The 17,853-nt window shown below is 46.0% G+C and overlaps 1 protein-coding gene and 1 long non-coding RNA gene across 8 annotated transcripts in view; both read right to left on the bottom strand.

Annotated features, from left to right (window-relative positions):
• Window positions 1-17,853, bottom strand: part of LOC306980883 — a 469,430-nt gene that overhangs the window by 36,416 nt on the left and 415,161 nt on the right. The window lies entirely within an intron of this gene.
• The window catches only part of LOC306980861 (nuclear factor 1 B-type-like), a 74,780-nt gene that overhangs the window by 30,140 nt on the left and 26,787 nt on the right, over window positions 1-17,853 (bottom strand). For 5 of the 7 annotated variants that reach the window (XM_079580389.1, XM_079580388.1, XM_079580387.1 and 2 more), the window contains exon 3: window positions 277-333. The exons of the other annotated variants lie outside the window; for them this stretch is intronic. In XM_079580389.1, coding sequence (XP_079436515.1) covers window positions 277-333 — 57 coding nt within the window. The remainder of the gene's footprint in view (window positions 1-276; window positions 334-17,853) is intronic. 7 annotated transcript variants of the gene reach the window in all.

Below are 17,853 nucleotides of genomic sequence, written 5' to 3'. Positions count from 1 at the left end.
AAGAAAGTTAACTAAAGTTTGCAAGTGACCAAGGAAGAGAACTGTTACTTCAAAATATGAACCAAGTCGAAGTAAAAGGTGAAAAAGTTGCTCAAGTGAAAGACCTGTCTGTTCTTTTAATATCCAAGTCCTTCGCTGCAGTAGCTATAGGCTGCCGTGTTCAAAGGCATTGTAACGCTACAGTGCAACCAGGTATGTTTGCGACGCGCATAGCTTGGACTGTATGTGAACAATAGGGCGATGACAGCCCGAGATGATGAGTGACACAGTGCATACCTGGAAGAGGGTTCTTGCCTGGCTCATTGTTACTGGGACTTCCTGACTGCTGCGAGTCTGCAAACACACACACAGGAGGAGAGATAAGACCGGGTTGAGGACTGTACAGTCATGGAAAAAAAAAAGTAGGCCAGAGCAACAGAACGAGTGCACAGGGCAAGGAGAGAGGCTTGGATAGGTCAAAGTTGAGTCAATGTTGAAATAAATGGTCTTTGTAATAGTCATTTTGTCATAATTACTCCTTGAGTAGCATTTATTTGAAGTAACAATCCTTTTCAAGTTAAGTCCAACTTCAAGCATGACAACCCACACCCTTGTCTATTTAGTTAGCGTGTAATGCACTTTTTGAGTGTGTTGATCTTTGCACCTATTTTTTTCAGTACTGCTACTGCTTTTACTACAAAAACTATTACTTTAACTGCTTCTGCTCCAACTAATACTGTTTCTGACTTACAATTGCTTTTCTAATATTATAAATGAAACTATACTGAAATTGATTACGCATCCACTTTCTATTTATTGTACTATTACTACAACTCCTGCAACTGCTAAACAACTGCAAACAATTGTGTCAACGTGCAAGTTATTACTTTAAAATGATTGATTTTAAAGTTTACTTAGGGATTTAAAAAAAGAATACAGTATATAGAGGTAATAAGCCTATGCACAGACTACAACTTTGCTCACACGCAGTTGGATAGCAGCCTTTTATCTTCAATTAAACAGCTCTCGCCTGACGTCCTAATGTTTTTCTTATCTGTTTACCCACCATTATCATGAATAGGAGGACAAACATTGTGAAAGGTGTGGCGGCATAAACGTTTCTTCCTTTTCCCAGCGCTTACAAGTGCTATACGGTATGAGCCAGGGGCATCCAGAGGGGGGAATGTGTCCAGGTCGTGCCGCGCAAGGTACAAGCTCAGCGCAGAACAAAAAAGAAAAAAAAAAAAAGTGAGGAGAGGACAGAGGACAAGAGGGGCGGGGAGCGACAAGGAAACATGAGTGGAATTCTTTCCACCGACTTTGGTCCAGGAGGGTTTTGGTATGAGGCAACCGGAGCTGACGTGTGCTGTACCTCTCTGGGGACGCAAATCTGTCGTCTCCCAAAAGGAAAGGATCATCAGAATGAATCCTCGCAGGAAAAGGGCATGATATATGAATGAAAAATTGTCTATACTGTCAATACACACAACCCTATCCTTGCCTTTCGACACGCCTCCCTGAAAACCTGTGCACACTGCTGTACTGTAAATCAAGTCATGGCTGTTTGGGAGAAAAATCCTTCAGAAAAAACCATACAAGGCGTTCGAACGTGGACCTCTGGATTGATTGAAACCAGTCCGAGCCACACACATGCCCTCAGACAAGCAGCCCCCAATGAGAACCAGCAGTCCCGATTATCATCTCCGCCTTAAAACACAGACAAGAGGCAATAGACAGTGAACTTAGATACCCTCCACTCGCAACAACCGCCTGTTTTTTCCCCCTGCCCCGTTGATGTGTTACGGCGGTTGGATGGAGAGAAAAAAAATAACAGGGGGTTTGAAAAGTAAAAAAAAAAAAAAAAGAGATTTATCTTTTTCTTGTTCCCTTGCTGTGTCTCTCTTGCCTGTTTCCCCCCCTGCTCCTAAATTTGACTATTAAACAGTGCTGCAAAAACAGAATGTTCTTGGCCGCAGCTCAACGATGACAAAGTAGGGAGGGAGCAGGACCATACGTTAAGAAAAGAGGCAAAAAAAAAAAAAAAAATCCCCCTTGTTTTGTAAGTGAATAGGCCTAAAACGAAGATATATGCGCGGCTTATAATGTATGTGGGTCCCGCTTCCGGATAGCATAAAAACATAGCTCAAGTTTTAGTAGGCTGCCGTGGAAAAAAAAAAGATTTAAAATTATTTATGTGCGTCTATTCATTTGTATGGTCTCAGCAAAAACAGTTCCCACTGCTTTGCTTGCAGTTAGGAGCGTGTTCCTTCTACGCACACACACACACACGCACACACACACACACTAACACACACACACACACACACACACACACACTGGTGTTGTAAAGCGGCTTTTGTGGCCGAGGCAGAGTTTTGTGTAGACTTGGCACAGTACATGTCTATAAAGTGATTGCGGGGAGCTCGGGCGGCCTTGTCTCTTCGTCTCCCCCCCCAACCCCCCACCCTCACACTCCCCCCCCCCATGCCACTTTCAGAGTCATCCATCAGTCTCGTTACCACTGCCAACTCCACGCCCGCCGCAAAAGACACAGAGAAAAGGAGAGAGAGAGAGAGAGAGAGAGAGAGCGAGGGGAGGAAGAGGAAGGTGAATGTAGCGAGAAGAGGAGGGCTACAGTATACAGGGGAAGGAGGGGGGGTGGGGGGGGTGGGGTGAGTGGCTTTAAGTCCGATCAGAGTTTGTGTTTTTGTTTTGCGTTTTTTTTTTCCCCCCGACTTCAAGGGCTGAACAGGCAACCATGACAAAAAGAGCAGATGGTCGTGGCAATTAGAGATCCCAGGCAGCATCCTCCAGCATGAGGCCCCGCTGTAGCACCAGGAGAGACCACCTGGACGACTCAAGGTGGATCCAGCATATGGCACATCTGCCAAGGCTGCGCCCGAGAGCCGTACACCTCCCCTATTGCATTACATTTTACCTTTGACCCAGGAAGGGCAGCGCTTCTATACCTCCTCCAGGCAAATACAGTGTGTGCTAAATTTAGCCGTTTTAAGGTTGGACACAGTGTAACATTATAACTTTTTAGAGTAAATTGCAGGAACTGTTCTGTGAATCAACAGGTCTTTTAAATACTACTATGTAAGTTTACATTACTATGGAAAATAAGGGGAGAATAGGGCCTACAGGGCAGGAGACCTCGGCCTGTGTCTGAAAGGTGTTCTGTGCAGAAGCCGGGCCAATCCGATAGAGTTCAAATAAACAGTGAAGGAAGCTGTAAATAAACAGTTGTGGTGGAGGAGGCTCTGCCCTGGGAGCTTGGCAGGGCTGGAGGAGTCTGACACACACACGCCACACGCACACTCACCGTCCGCTCCAAAAACAACATTTCTTGGCACCCTCTGTCCCTGCCACTTGTTTAAATAAACAAACCGTTTCATGAAGGAAGCACGTATGAATCAGATTATCTTCTGTTACTCAGCAGAAAGGAAAAAACAGCACAGGCGGCTGGTGGCTATTGGATGTGTCCATGAGTTCTTACACCTTCTTGTCCGCCGGGATACTTATCATACCACTGTAACCATTAGGGCAATTAGGGGTAATGGCAACAGAAATCTGGCTCCGCAAAAAAGTTTCTCAGTTCTTGTGAGGTTTCTCCACGCCCATGTGCTACCCGCATGGATTTTATAATCACTAAAACACTCGCTCACTCCACTAACCCACCCCGCACATTTTTGGCATGATACCCGCTCAGGTCCCACTAAACAGTAGATTACACATGCACATACACAACGCTGTGTGGATCAAATTAGCCTCATAGTTTGGGAAACTATAGTTTTCATGTTGATTGTGCACGGTTCTTACCCACAAACACTTGCAGACACATACCGATATCCCCCACAAAATAAGAGTGCGCACGCGCGCCACGCACAGCCTGCAGATGCATACCGCTGTCGACATTTCAGGAGGAGAAGCCTGTCTGGCAGCCATTTTATGCCGAGCAGGGTTCTGTGCACATGTATAGCACTCTGGCTGCCAGAGGCATGGGTCCTGAGCCAAGACGCATTTCAGCAGCCCGGGGAGGCAGGAGGGAGGGAGACTCCGGGAGAAGTAGGAACAGAGAGGGGCAGAAAATATCGACCTCATTACAACACAGCTCCGATGCGTAATGTTTCGACAATACAGCTGCTCCTGAGTAAATATTTGATGTGGCCATGCAGACTTTTTGCTCAGTGTCCTCCTCCTTTTCTCGATGTCGGCCGCGGGAGCTTCATGGAAACCAAATCTAAGAGTGTTTGTTTGGAGGCCATGACAGTGCAGCACATGAGCCTGTATGCACAATGTGTGTGTGTGTGTCCTCCTCTGCTCCTGGTTTCTATCATTGGCAGTTTGCAGATGACCTCACATCGCTCGGGCTGCCTTCCAACCGCCGCCAGAACCTGCTCTATTCTCCAAATCTCTTTCTTTTTTCTGCTCACTATCTGTCTATCTTTGTCCCGTTGCCTGACACACTATCCTGACTCCATTGTACCTTTCCATACTGTCTGTGTGTATATGTGTTATTGGGTATCTCTGACAATATCGCCTTATACAGTTAAACTATGTCTTTTGGGCCTCCTTGTTCCCATATGTCTCCATTCACTCCTTTGCGGCACCTCTCCATCTGCGATCTCCTTTTTGCCGCCTTTTTAACCAGCTCTCTCTCTGCTGTCCTACCTCTTTGTCTCTCTATCTCACCCTCCCTCGCGCTTTGTTGTCTAAACAAAGTGGCCTTTATCAGGATGAGCCGCAACCCAAACAAGCCAAACAAAAGATATCGGCGAGGAAATGTGCCCGCTGCTGAGGGGAGGATCTTTCGGTGCCAACCATTGTGTGCCAGCCTGCCAACTGGCGATGCCCCCCCGCCGCAAGCCCCGCCGCAGCCCCTCCCTACGAGCTCGCAGACACCGCATTTTGGCATCGAACCCCCCCCGGCCCGACTTATGCGTGGTATCCCGCTAGAGGTTGGCACCCGGCTTGGACCGCATGACACTGATATGAATGGTGAGGGTCAGCGGGAGACAGGGGGCAGCCATCTTGGACTGGGAAGATGAGAGCGCGTAGCCAGTTTGAATGAGGAAAAAAATAAAAATAATTCTTCGCCAATATTTTATCAAATGTGTAAGAAGTGCTCCAAAAATATATACTTAAAAGCTAGGAAATAGTCCTGGAAAATGTACTTCATTAACAGACTGGACTGGTTCAGAAGTATCCCGTTACTGCCCACCTCTACCTCAAATCCCCTCGTCTAAGTCCCCCCGGTTCTGTCTATTCCCCGGGTGACACTGTAATGATTATCTCATAATTGGAACAAGGCGAGTATTTCTTATTGGCTTGGAGGAGCACCTGGTAATCCGGATAGCCTTCCCTATCGAATGTCGGGCCGGTGACGGGACGGGACGGGTGGGGGGGGGGGGGGATGCAGGTATATAGTGAGGATGGGTTACCAAAGCACAGACGCACAGACGCACACACACACACAGCTAGAACAAAAAAGGAAAAAAAAAAAAAAAGGAGGCAAAAGGCCAGGAGAAAGTGAGAGGGCCAAAGTTGAAACGTCTGAGAGAACAATAGCGTTTTGGCTGGTTTTGTGAAAGACAGACACCACAGACGTATTCAGGACGAGGAGGGAACGTTCACGCACTGTAAGGTATTGTTCTGGGGCCTGGGCTCTGATCCCACTGCATCCATAAGTCTCCGATCCAGACGGCATCCTGGTACACACTGTGTCCCAAGTGGGTAGTCGTGAGTTATATGAGGTCCATTACCCAGAGCAGGACTATACTTAAAGAGCAGCTTTAACGCAATGGGCTGAAATGTTTATATTTCTGTGTCTTTGTACGCAGATATTTTTTGGTGTGTACGTTTAATTTGAGTGAAAAGGGGTAAAGAGTGGTGCGATACTGAAGTGTTGCAGTCTGGTGAGCTTAATACATAGCTACAGCTGCCCTGGGGTAGGCTGATGGAAGAGCCGTTTCCAATCATTGGCCCATCAAGGCAAGGTGGGTGAAGTGTCTTTCCCAAGGACACCACGACAGTCTGCACCAGTCAGATCTGACCTTTGGATTCAAGGACAAAAGTTCTAACCGCCATCATGGTCAATGTACTGTAATATTGTGCACTTGTTTTGCAACTTTCTAACAAAGCACTGAAGAAACGAATCTCTACTGCAAAAGCATGTGACCCTCCTCCTTCCTATGATTTTCCGTCAACTGTGCTGTCCAGGAAAAAAAAAAAAAGTATGATTTCTAAATACAAATTATTTCAGACTTAGTTGGCAGGAATCCCGAGTCACAACAATTTACCAAAACAACTTGCTCGCTTTGTAACGGTTCCAAAAAAAAAAAAAAAAAAAACTTTCCCGCAGCATGCACAAGAGCAGCTCCGGGTGCGAGTCCCCAGGATCCGCACACGCTGACACGCAGAGCGCAGACAAACATGGGCACCGGCCCAGCGTCCCGCGGCGAGCTGATCTGTGCTGTACATGTGTGGCGGAGTCGTCGGGCCGCGCGGCAGACAAACTACACGACACGGAGCGACACAGTGCCTCATCTGTCCCATGAAAAATGAGCAGGAGGGCCCCAGTCAGCACTCAGCACATACCCCCCGAATCCACCACTGTACTTCCTGATTTGTTCTGTTCTCACTGCAATTGGGCATTGGTTTCCAAAATCGTGCATCCTCAGAACTTGCCTTAACTCCACAACGTGTCCAGGGTACCATCCCAATTCCCCAAAATAGATAAATGCACTTAGGATGTGAGGGAGAAGAGTCAGTAACAACCAATTTAATCCAGCTAAATGGAAGACTGAGCCAAATCAAAATGTTTTGAATGACTGCACACTCAAAAGCATACAATTTACTGTGGTGAAAAAGAAGTTGGCATGTAGCAAATGATGTGCTAAATCCTGAAGCGTTTTCAAAATTGATTATTGTCTAAAATGGTCAATAACCAATTCTATGCAGAACGGTTTTTAATTTGAGTTTGAGAAGTTGTCAACATGTGAGGATTTGCAGATTTTATCGATTCGTATTTTTGGAAAGCCGTCGCTGGATTCCGGCAAAACAACGAGGTCGCGGACAAGACGAAGAAGAAGTTTCTGAGTTGTCACGGACTGTTACTGGAAGAAAAAAAAGAAAGTAGTCATATACGAACCTAGCCCGCTTGAATGGGAGAAAAGCGTCTCACTAGATGAAACGCCAACATTGTTTACACTTATAAAAGCAGCGCGGATTAGCTGATTTTGTCAAAGTGTGGTCTCATCATTCACGAGTTTAATCAGCGTCAAGTCTCGTCTGTGAGAAAAAAGCGAGTTTGCATCTGCGCTGAAACAATGGCACCCCCCCACCCGCCCCATCATCAATGGCCCCGAGCTCGGCATCTTTTTCGGGGTATGCACCAAACAAACAATTAGCTTTGTTTTGGCGTAATTGACTGGCAGGACCGGGTGGCATTCACATTCGCCCGCTGTTGCCACCCCGCCATTCGGAGGGCCCTGCAGAAGAAAGAGGAGGTTCATACCAGGGGTGGAAGGTTGGCCACATCTCGCTAGTTTGAAGACACTGCTTTTTTTTTTTTTTTTTTTTTTCTTCTTCACACAGTGGCAAACTTCCAAGCATTTTTTTTTTTTTTTTTTTTTTTCCTTTATAGCGGAGGAAAGAGCGGCTGCAGTAAGGACGAGACTATAGACTTAATTATGCATGCGTGTTTTCCCATTCATTGTAGTGGTGGGAAGGGGAGAGAGGCTAAGGGTGTTTGGTGGGAGGGTTTTGGAGTGAGGGAGGGGGGGCGCAATGACATTCCGTTGTTGTATTCCTCCCACACAAACACACACACACACACACACACCAGGAGCAGTCTGGGAGCGCGCCTCTATAGGCTAATGAGGTGACACTCAGCGTCTGGAGACTAGCCAAAACAGTCCATTAACTCCTAGCCAGTAGTTAAGAGGAGAAGAAGGAGAAAGGTGGCTGCAGAAGGGGGCGAGGGAGGGGCCAGCCGGGTTTGTGGGCGGAGCTTGCCAGAGTGGCCCGGAGAGTTTTGAGTCTTTCAGGATGTGAGGGTGGGGGGTACACTTTTTTCTTTTTTTTTTCTTTCCTCGCAGTTTTGTACTTGTGAATGAACCAGCGGGGGGGCTCGTACATAAGAACGGGGGTGGGGGGTGTGGGGTGTGGGAGGGGCGAGTCCACGAGCGCTCACCGTCGGGCGATTACGCTCTTGAGGAACAGTCAGGAGAGTGTGCGCGTGAAGTGGCGGCGAGACGCGCGCGAGCAACAAGAGGGAGGTGGGATGGGGCGGGCGGGCGGGGGGGACCGGAGGAGAAAGATCCAAAACCCCCCAGCCAGGCAGACAGACCTTTGACAGAGCAGCACTGTGATTCGCCCCTTTCATCTTCACAACCCCCCCGTCCACTCGGATAATTATGAGACAAATGCGGCGGACCCCTGCTGCTTGAGTGGCAATGGGCATGGGAGGCCAGTAACAGAGAGGAGGGCTCTCAGACCTGCGCGTCTCGACTGGTCCACGGACAGGGAGAGAGGAGAGAGATTGAAGGAGGGTGAGGGTGGGAGGGGGGGGGGGGAATGAGAGATGCCGGGGCGTTCAGGGCTCTGGGAAATTCCCCTCTCTCCCCAGAGATGAGAGTTGGCCCACAGATCATAGTTCAGGGACAGCTTGGTAGCGATACTCGCGGAGCTCAACTGCTTTTAGCCTCCGACTTCCCTTTGAACCCCATCACACAAGCGCTCTCTGTTCAGCCGTGGCATTGTTGTGAAATCAAACACACCTTTTTCGGCTAAAAAAAAAAAAATCTAACGAACTCTTGCTTTCGCAGCTTGCATAGTTCGAAGAGTTCGCGAAATGTTAAATTATGAGCGTGGGCTCTGGTTGCAGCTGATAAGGAGGCAGGCTTACAAACTCGCAGTCTTACCTACATGTTTATCTCACACCAAGCACGCGAACGCCCCAAGAGCCCTCGCCCCCGAGCGAAACGCATAAAATCAGTTGTGTTTGCCTTCAAACTCGCGGAAATCAATTTGGAAATCACTGAAATTTAAAACGCATTCATGATCAAGTAAAAAAAAGTTCCAAAAGTTAACTGTATGATGTTGAGAAGGGCTGGTAATGAATCATTTTCTTTTTGCTTTTATTGCTTTGACTTTTATATTTGACCTAGTGCATTAGTATGAAGAAATAAAAGCCTATAGCAATTTCTGATACTCCTAGATTGACAGAAAGGAGAGAAAATGTTTGACTTTTTTGCTTTTTTATCAATCATTTTATTTCTACTAATATCATTTGTCTCTTTTCTGGGCAGTTTTTTGTCCACCTGTCCTACAATGATCCGTTTGGTCACCTCTGCTTTTGCAAGTCACAGTATTTTGACTGCAGTGCTCTGTGTGCGTCCTCTGCCAGTGATGTGTCAGTGATTGTCAGCACTTGTGGCGGCAGCGTCGGGCCACAGCCAAAAGGAGATCCCGCTGGCAAGAGCTTCTGCCCAGACCACGCAACGCGGCGAGGCCGACCCACTGGGTGCTGCTGCCTCCACAGGGCGAAATGGCACCCCTCCAGCTCGGCTAAGGGCCACCTATAGGCCACTGTCTGCGCTCTTTCGCCTACCCTGCCAAACGCGCACCCACACACTGCACCTAAAATTTAACAAACAAACAACAACAACAACAAAAAAAAGAGAAAAGGACTGCGGGAAAAGGGAATTATCCGATCATAGAATGCCACCACATCCAAAAGACCCAGATCTTGGCCCAAAACAGACAAAGAAAACAAGGCGCACAGTCATTCCCAAAGATTTCCCTGGCAGGGAGAGAGAGCTACTGGAATGGGACATAGGGTTTTAGGAAGGAGGGAGGGAGAAGCGAACCACAGAGTTTAATGTGTCATTACAAGCATAAAAACAGACTACTGACATTGCCAACAGATGTGGAGCCAGTTTATTTTTACCATTACAACCTCGGTCGGGAACGGCGTGGCAGGTGCAAAATGAGTGGCTTTCGTCTTTACTGATCCTTGAGGTTGTGCTGCGTCATCATTTTTGGACCGATCTGTTGCGCGGAGTTGCATCATGTTTTAGCGATTTGGGTCATTGCGATGTGTATTTTTAGGCTACGAAAACAAAGACTTTTCACACAGTTGGAAAAAAGCAAGTGATGTTTTCTTCGGTCGCAAGGAAATGCCATAATATTTACTCAGATGTCCCGGTACTTGACTTCTCCAATATGCACTTGCAGGAGAACAATTTCTGCAAACTATTTTATTAGTTTTTGAAATATAATTTGCACATCAGTTTAGATATCTACATTAATCACTGTGTTATGTGTACAATAGGGTATTTTACATTAACAAATGTGACAATTTAGAAAGATAATTACTATATCGACTTATCGTTCAATGAATAACAGATAAATACATATAGATATATTTTTGGGCTCGATATTTATCGTGTATACATTTATTAGCATTTCCCCCCTATTTTTTCTTTGTAAAACTTCATCTCTAACTGAAATCACATAGAGTTACATTATATTTCATGTTTATTGCAGCTTGTATGTTATTTTAGGGTGTGATTATGCACTTTTTGAACCAAGATTTACTGTCATTTTTAGTATCTAGTATCATTAGAGTCAATATTATCGTGTATCGCGATAGATACAGACGGCATCACGTAATAGAAGGGGGGCGTGGCCTCGCCGAGGGGGAAAACTGAATCTTTTGGGAAACACAATTTTTCACAATTTTATTTTCTGCCGGAATATAAACTTATTTATCACATACAAATGAAGCCAAGTCTAAATCGGGTCAATATGAATGTTTATTCACAGCAGATTGTTCAGCAGAAGCGAAAAAACAGCAGTCGTAGCTAGCGTTAGCATTAGCACATGAAGCATCATGGTTAGCATTCTCCGTTTTTTATGTATTTATGGGTTGTTGAACCACTTTGCTCCTCTCCATGTCTTTGTATCTTTATTTAGTAGAAAACTACATTCATAATTCAGCGTGTGTTAAAGTAGTTTATGAATAATAAGAGAAAGTTTAGATTTTTCTCCAATTTGTTTTCCCCCTTAACTGTTTTCAAACATGACCATATATGGCCGATTCCAGAGATGCCGTCTGTATCTATACTTTCCTACTCAATACATCGAACTTCAAATTTGTTACTGTGACAGGCTGAAGTGGCTATTCTACCCACGACTGGTCACAAGGGCAGTCCGTCAAGATGTCGAGCCGTGTTAAAGAACCTAATCGCGCTAATCAAACCCCCTCACTGCCCTCTAAACAGCGTCATAAAGTAACTCAGGTGAGACACTTGTGTGCTGCGTGTTGGTCCCGGGGCGGTGGGCTGAGGCGCTGGTTGGTGGTTAAAAGCCCAGTGCTTTGCCGCGTGGCCAGTAAAACCCTTACTCCTGTTAATGAGGCGGCAGAGAGCTGGAGCCCATCAAAGCATGTGGGGGGGTGGGGGGGGGGGCGGCGTGAGAGTTTAGGGACCCAAAATACTAACACTACGAAAAAATACTCAACATACTATACAGTCAGGAGTGATAACGGAAACTAGTGTAAGGCATACGACTAAATACTACATCAGTTGCAAGTGACATAGATAAAGGTAAAAAGGTCCATAGCAGTTTGACCCATTTCCGATTGACTTAACATGGTTGGCACGGCAACAGCTTAAAATTGTTAGCCTCTATTTATGTCACTTCCTGTCGGAGTCCAATAAGGAAGTGACACTATAAACAAAAACTAAAGAAAGCTCAATCTTTGGCAAAATCTTAAATATAATTGTGTTAACTATGTTTGAGCAAAAATCGTGTCTAATGTGTCACATGCCCTTTAAGTCTCATCAAGGAGGCTAGACTAAGGCGCCGAAAACTGAACTAAACCAGCTTTAAACCCGGACTAAATAGAGCTAGATCATAGCACAAGTGGACAGGACTCAAACAACAATCCCATAACATTATTGCAATACATCTAATTCCTTGGCATCCAGATCCAGATCCTATAAATTTCCATAATATTGTACAGTAGTGACTGTGGCCAGGGTGCCTCTCTTGGCATAAGTCCAGCGCTGAAAGCTTTAACAAAGGAAACCAGCGAGGCAATTGCATAAACCCCCCAAATAAGGAAGCGACTCTATGGTGGGCTTTCGTATTCTCATGCAGAGCAGTGTATTAAAAAAAATAACAGGATCATAAAACTGATTCTCACATAATTCAAAGAGGGAGTGACAACGTCTGTGCCCACCGCAAGGTCAGAGAGCTGGCACGGATCCAAATATAGCTCCTCTTTCTCTCAAGGGCCCTCCAAAAGCGTCCTGAGATAGCCGCTATAACATCAGCTGAGGTGCGCCCGTCGTCTTTTTTTTTTTCTTCCCCCTCTATGCTGCGGTCCCGCATGCTCCGCTCCAACATAAACAGAGGAGCGCTTAATACAGTCAACAGTGCGTCGCCCGCCACAACAAAGCACCGTGTAATCGCCGGGCGAAATATCTCTTGGAGGGGATCAGAACGCGACGCTAATCTAAGGCTTAAGTGCCGTTCCCATCGCCTTACCGCAGCCACGGGGTTTGTGAAGGGTACACGAAGATAGAGAAAGAAGAGGACAGAATTAGGAGTAGACGTGGGCAAAACCAGGTCTACACAAGGACTAAAGTGTAGGATTCATGCCATTCCTTAACCAGTACCTGCTCACTTATCTAGGCGCTTCTTTAAGTGAATATGCACAACCAGAGCGAAAGAGAGCGGCTAAAGTCTGTTGCACATTCCTGGCAAAAACACAAGGAGCAAATGTGTTCTGTGCTACTAAGGCCTGCTGGGGCAGCCCCCTCTGCCACTGCAGCAATAACAACATGTGGTTTGGCTGCGCAGCGCCAGTTTACAGTGGGGAAGACGACAGGCGCTAAATTAATTTCAGATTGTGTTGTGTGAGCCGCCATAAACAATGTACGGGCTAAGTTTGTCATTCAGAACAAGGCCTGGGCACACTATTTGAATGCTCTTATAACTTAGGGACGCTTTTTGTAGGTGTAGATATCAGGTAAGAGTTGAGTTTTGTTGCAGGAAGAGACAGTAGAAAATTTCACAGGATTCCTTGCTATTTTCCTGCATGCTAGCTTGCCTATAACGCTGCCCGGTAGTTTTCTTTACATGATTTTTGAAGGGGATAAAATATCAAGCGGCTTACTACAGTGGGAGAGCACACACAATTAAGATGAGTCATCCCAGAGTGTGGTTATATAAAAGCCAGGAATGCAACAGAGGTGTGCTCCTGCGCTGCGTGCCGCTTTCCTCGGGCACGGCAAGCCCGATCCTCTCGCCATCGCTTTTGTTTTTTTTCCCTGATTATTACTGGATAAACGGCAGTCGCGGAGGATGACACTTCGAGCAAAAGCGGACACCGGAGCCTCACCTGAGCTTTTTTTTTTCCCTTCCACAATTACGTATTTGCTTAAATTCGGAGGGGCAAATCGTTTAAGTCGTCTTGTCCTCGCTGAGCCGCCGCTTCAAGCCTTTTCCCACGAGGCTTCCCGAATCGTAATCTCTCGAAATATTTGCACAGATGACGCCAATGCTCGGCTGTTCTGACATGGAACGGTATGAACAGTTAAAAAAAAAAAAAAAATGGAGCAGTCACTTTTTCCACCACTTGGTTTTTTCGGGAGAGACAGGAATTCCCCCCATTTTGTTTTCTTTCTTGTTCATGCCTCTATATTCCTTATAATCCACCCACACTCTGAACTCCCACCAGCCCGACCAACCCTCCCAGCGCTGCTTCCTCGTTCGCTTGCTTCCTCTACTTCCTCGCCCTGATAGGATTTGTCCACTCAAAAAGACACACACACACACACACCCCTCCCAGCAAACTAGACTACCCACTACCCTTTCCAGCCCACCCGAGCATGCTGTTTTCTCTCTACCGGTGGGTGCCAAAAGATCATTTGCGGAGATCATGGGGGCAGGTGAGAGGGCACACAAGGCGGGGGTAAATATTGGCCCAGGGTAGCTGCAGCTTTTTGGTTCAGGGGCGGGCAGGAGCGGGACGAGCTGTTTTATTTATGTAGAACGCTGCTGGCGCCGAAAGCTTCGAGCAACAGTACACAATTCCCATTTGGTTTCGCGAAAGCTTTGAGTTAACTGCATCCACGTCCAACGAGCGGCGCGGAGTTTCATGAAAGCGGCCTATACATAACTGTTTACTTACACGAGGCGTCGAATGTTAACAGAAATATGCGAGCGCCTGTCAAAATGCATCGTTAGTTTCGCCTCGGGGAGATGTTCCATTGTCAAACACTTATTGTAAAATCTTCCTACTCATGTCCAAATGCAGGGAATATAAGGGTATGGTATAATTGGTTTCCGGAGAGGGTTTAGAGTAAACAATTGAGATTTGTGATCGATTTCTTTATCGGTAGATTATAAATTTGTGACAGCACTGGTGGAGGGGAGGTGAAAACTTGAAATGAAAAATCAATAAAAATGCAGAAAAACTTTGTGAAAGTTTCATGGTTCGCTTGAGCATCCAGATTCTGCTGATTGGTACTGGTTTTGTTTTGCGATCCCAGGTAATACAATCTAATATTTTGGTTCCATTACTGTAATATGACACTGTTTTAAAAGATCAGACTCCAGTGTTGCACCATGGGAACTGCTACAGCTATCCAAAGGCCATCACTTTACTGTAACGCCTTCAGTATCTACGCATACGTCTCCTCGCAGATATGCCAGACCCCGGGGCCTGTTCCCGCCGTATGTTACGGACACTATGGAACATCACGATGTAACTCTTCACTGCAGACTTGGAGCAGGCGGTTGGCAGCTCCGCTCAAAACACTTCCCATTTGTGGTGTAAGCGCTCGGTCCAAGCCACTTGAACTTGGCACAGCTTTTACCTGGAAGAGCCCTACCGTAGGACAGCCACAGACACAGCTCAGTCGAGAGAGGAGGCCCGGGTATGTGTAAGGCATAATTATTATTATGATAAAAGGAGGACATGTCATGTTCAAAACCGGTTGAGCAGCTTGTGCTACAGTTATTCAAAGTAAAGTTATTAATTATTTACGCTCGGGGTTTTTTGGCAGATTCTTCATTGCATTGCACAATTGGTAAAAGGTTGTCTGAGTTCAGTACATCGAGTGCCCAGACCATAAGTACCTCCACAAAGGCAGAATTGTGCATGCAAGGTGACTTTTTCTTTTTTTTTTATCAATTGTGAGAGAATTACGCAGATCGTATGACACCATATGGAATTCTTTTTACACATAATGTATTTCCTTTGCTAGTGCAGTGAAAGGCGAGGCGTACAGGGAGTCCTCTTTAGGAGAAAGGGGGGAGAGGCGAGGAGAGGGAAAAAAGGCGCTGTATGTACTGTATGTATGTATGGCCGGGAGTGGGACGAAGGGGGAGTGTGAGGAGGAGGAGGAGGAGGGGGTCTGGGGGGTGGGGGTCGAGGGGTTTAAGCGGGGCGGTCCAAGCACGCTCAGCGAAAATATGCCTCATGCACTCGTTGAACTTGGGGCCTGCGCAGGCTTCTCTCAAGGTTACAGGAGAGGCCTATATAAGTGAGCGGAGAAGGGGAGACAGACCATGCAACAGCAGGCATGGAAGTTAAGGGCTTGCTCAGGGTTCTTGCTAGCAAAAACTCAACTTTATATACACCTTTCCACCTATTCACCCGATTCATTACGAGCCGAGCAGTTCCCAAGTCCACAGTTGTGAGGACTAGTTGCTCGGATAACACAAGCCCCAAGTGATCGCCTTTGACTGAAGGCTTCCTTCCCTCGTCGAAGCTTGCCATGTATCCGCTGCCGCACCCCAGACTTCTCCAACACACAAAGGTAGGAAGCAGGGAACATTGTGACACTAAATCACCACTTGTTTGATCAACCATTAGTTTATTGTATGTCACTGACAAGCCTTTAGTCCAATGCAAATACTAACAGTAAACTGATGAATGGGGTAGAGTTTGTCGCGCCTGTAGGCAGACGTGTTCTCTGTATTTGACCCATCCTTCAGTGCTACTGAGGTTAGCTGTCAGGAGCTGTGGGCAATCGCGGCGAAGCACTGCTTTACCCTCATCAAAAACATATCTGGAGGGTTTCTTTCATGCATGTTTCCGCAAACCAGCATTTTGACTTTGTGTCCATCTATCACACTCAAAACACAAGCCCACACTTATACATCAATGAATCATAAGTACAACTCAGAAAGCTTGATAACAATAACTCTTTTCTAACCTATTACCGATGCCAGATGCCAGATGCCAGAAAATGCGCTACAATAAGAAAAAAAAAAAAAGTGTATCTATATTGCAATGACCTGACTATCCGCAGCTGCAATAGTAGCAGTGCACTCGCTTACATACCACAGTGTTAGCACTCCGACAACTTGCCTCTGACTTCGCCCCTGACACGACGAGGTCAAGGGTCAATAGGTAGTAAACACTCTGCCTGAACAAACTGGTCACTTTGCTTTCCTCAAGAATTAGCAGATCATTAGCACATCGTAAAACATCCGGCTAAACTGCTTTACAACCGATTGGAACAAACAACCAGGAAAAATGGCTGGATTGTAAATATAAAAGTCTATGGGACAGAGGCATTACATACATCAAGACATTCTTTGATATAGGCTTATGCTAAATGTGTGCTTCTTCTTCTTCACCATTTCCCATCAAATAACAAAGTAGCTTTTATGAAACGGGCCGCTCTTATGTCTTGATTAAAGCGGGCCTTAGCTTTGCCCATGTGGCCGAGTAAGTAGCGGAATTCATCTTCGGCGTGCGCACTGAAAGCCTTATCATTCAATGTTAGTAAACAAGACGAAGAGTTGGAAATAAAATAGCCTGGTCGACATATAATAAAGGCAGCATCAAAGCCGCGCCGCAGAGATTGAGTTCGCAGTATTAGAAGCCACTTGGGGTTGTTGACGTGATGGCTTAGATGTCACTGGAGAATCTACATGAAGCAAACAAATTAAGTGGGATGAGCTTGTACTGGGTGGATTAAGCTTAGATTTAGAGAAGCCGGAGAGAAGTGCGTAACCAAGTCGGAAGTGATTGGGGCTACATTTAGCTACACTTGGAATCTACGACGCGATTAGGTGTTGTTGAGATAAGTCAGAACGGCTACATTTTGGAGAGAATTTGAAGAAAAGGTCAGTAATGTATCAAAGTATCTTTGTTTTTTTGTCTGGAAGTCATTCGGAGGTATGATCAGCAATACTAACTCCATCCACAAGGGGGCAATAACTGTTGATTGGGGAAAACATTTAAATGCAAGCTATGAGTATGCTTTTTCTCTTGAATGAAAAAAGTCATCTAACACTACAACATAAAGATTTTCCACTTCTCTATGCACATTGAATGCCTTTGGATATCAGTTCAGTACTGATCTAGCGGTTTGTGTACATTTAAGTGCATTATGAGCACTTCTATCAATCATTATCAACTACTTGTGGGCCGTTGCCCGTTGAAACCCAGCCCGACTTAACAGGTCTGTAGTTATTAATAAAGACGCCATGGGCTGATAAGTGAACTGTGTGTTCTGTAAACTCTGATGAAAGGGTTGAGACAGTTCATGTGTGTGCTGTGTGTCCTGACAGCAGGTTATGTGTAAAGAGTGGTGGCCCTGAGGCAGCCAGTCAGTCACGTCAGCGCGAGGGGTGTGGTGCACTGACTGCGCAGCATATTATAGACACTTCCAGATGTTCCAATGGTATAACAGAAAAACAGTAAAAAGTTTAGGGCAGGTATAAGAAACGGTTGGACTCGGAAGACGCCAATTAATGCAACGTTTTTGTTATGAAAACTTGAGCATCTCAGAAATGATTTGGGTCAGGAGCGCCTATGAGGACAAGCTTTTAAGTCCG

This window comes from Gobius niger (assembly GCF_951799975.1).
Source record: "Gobius niger genome assembly, chromosome: 21".
NCBI classification, from domain to species: domain Eukaryota; kingdom Metazoa; phylum Chordata; class Actinopteri; order Gobiiformes; family Gobiidae; genus Gobius; species Gobius niger.
Note: the sequence above shows the minus strand (reverse complement) of the source record. Positions and strands in the feature narration are given on the sequence as shown.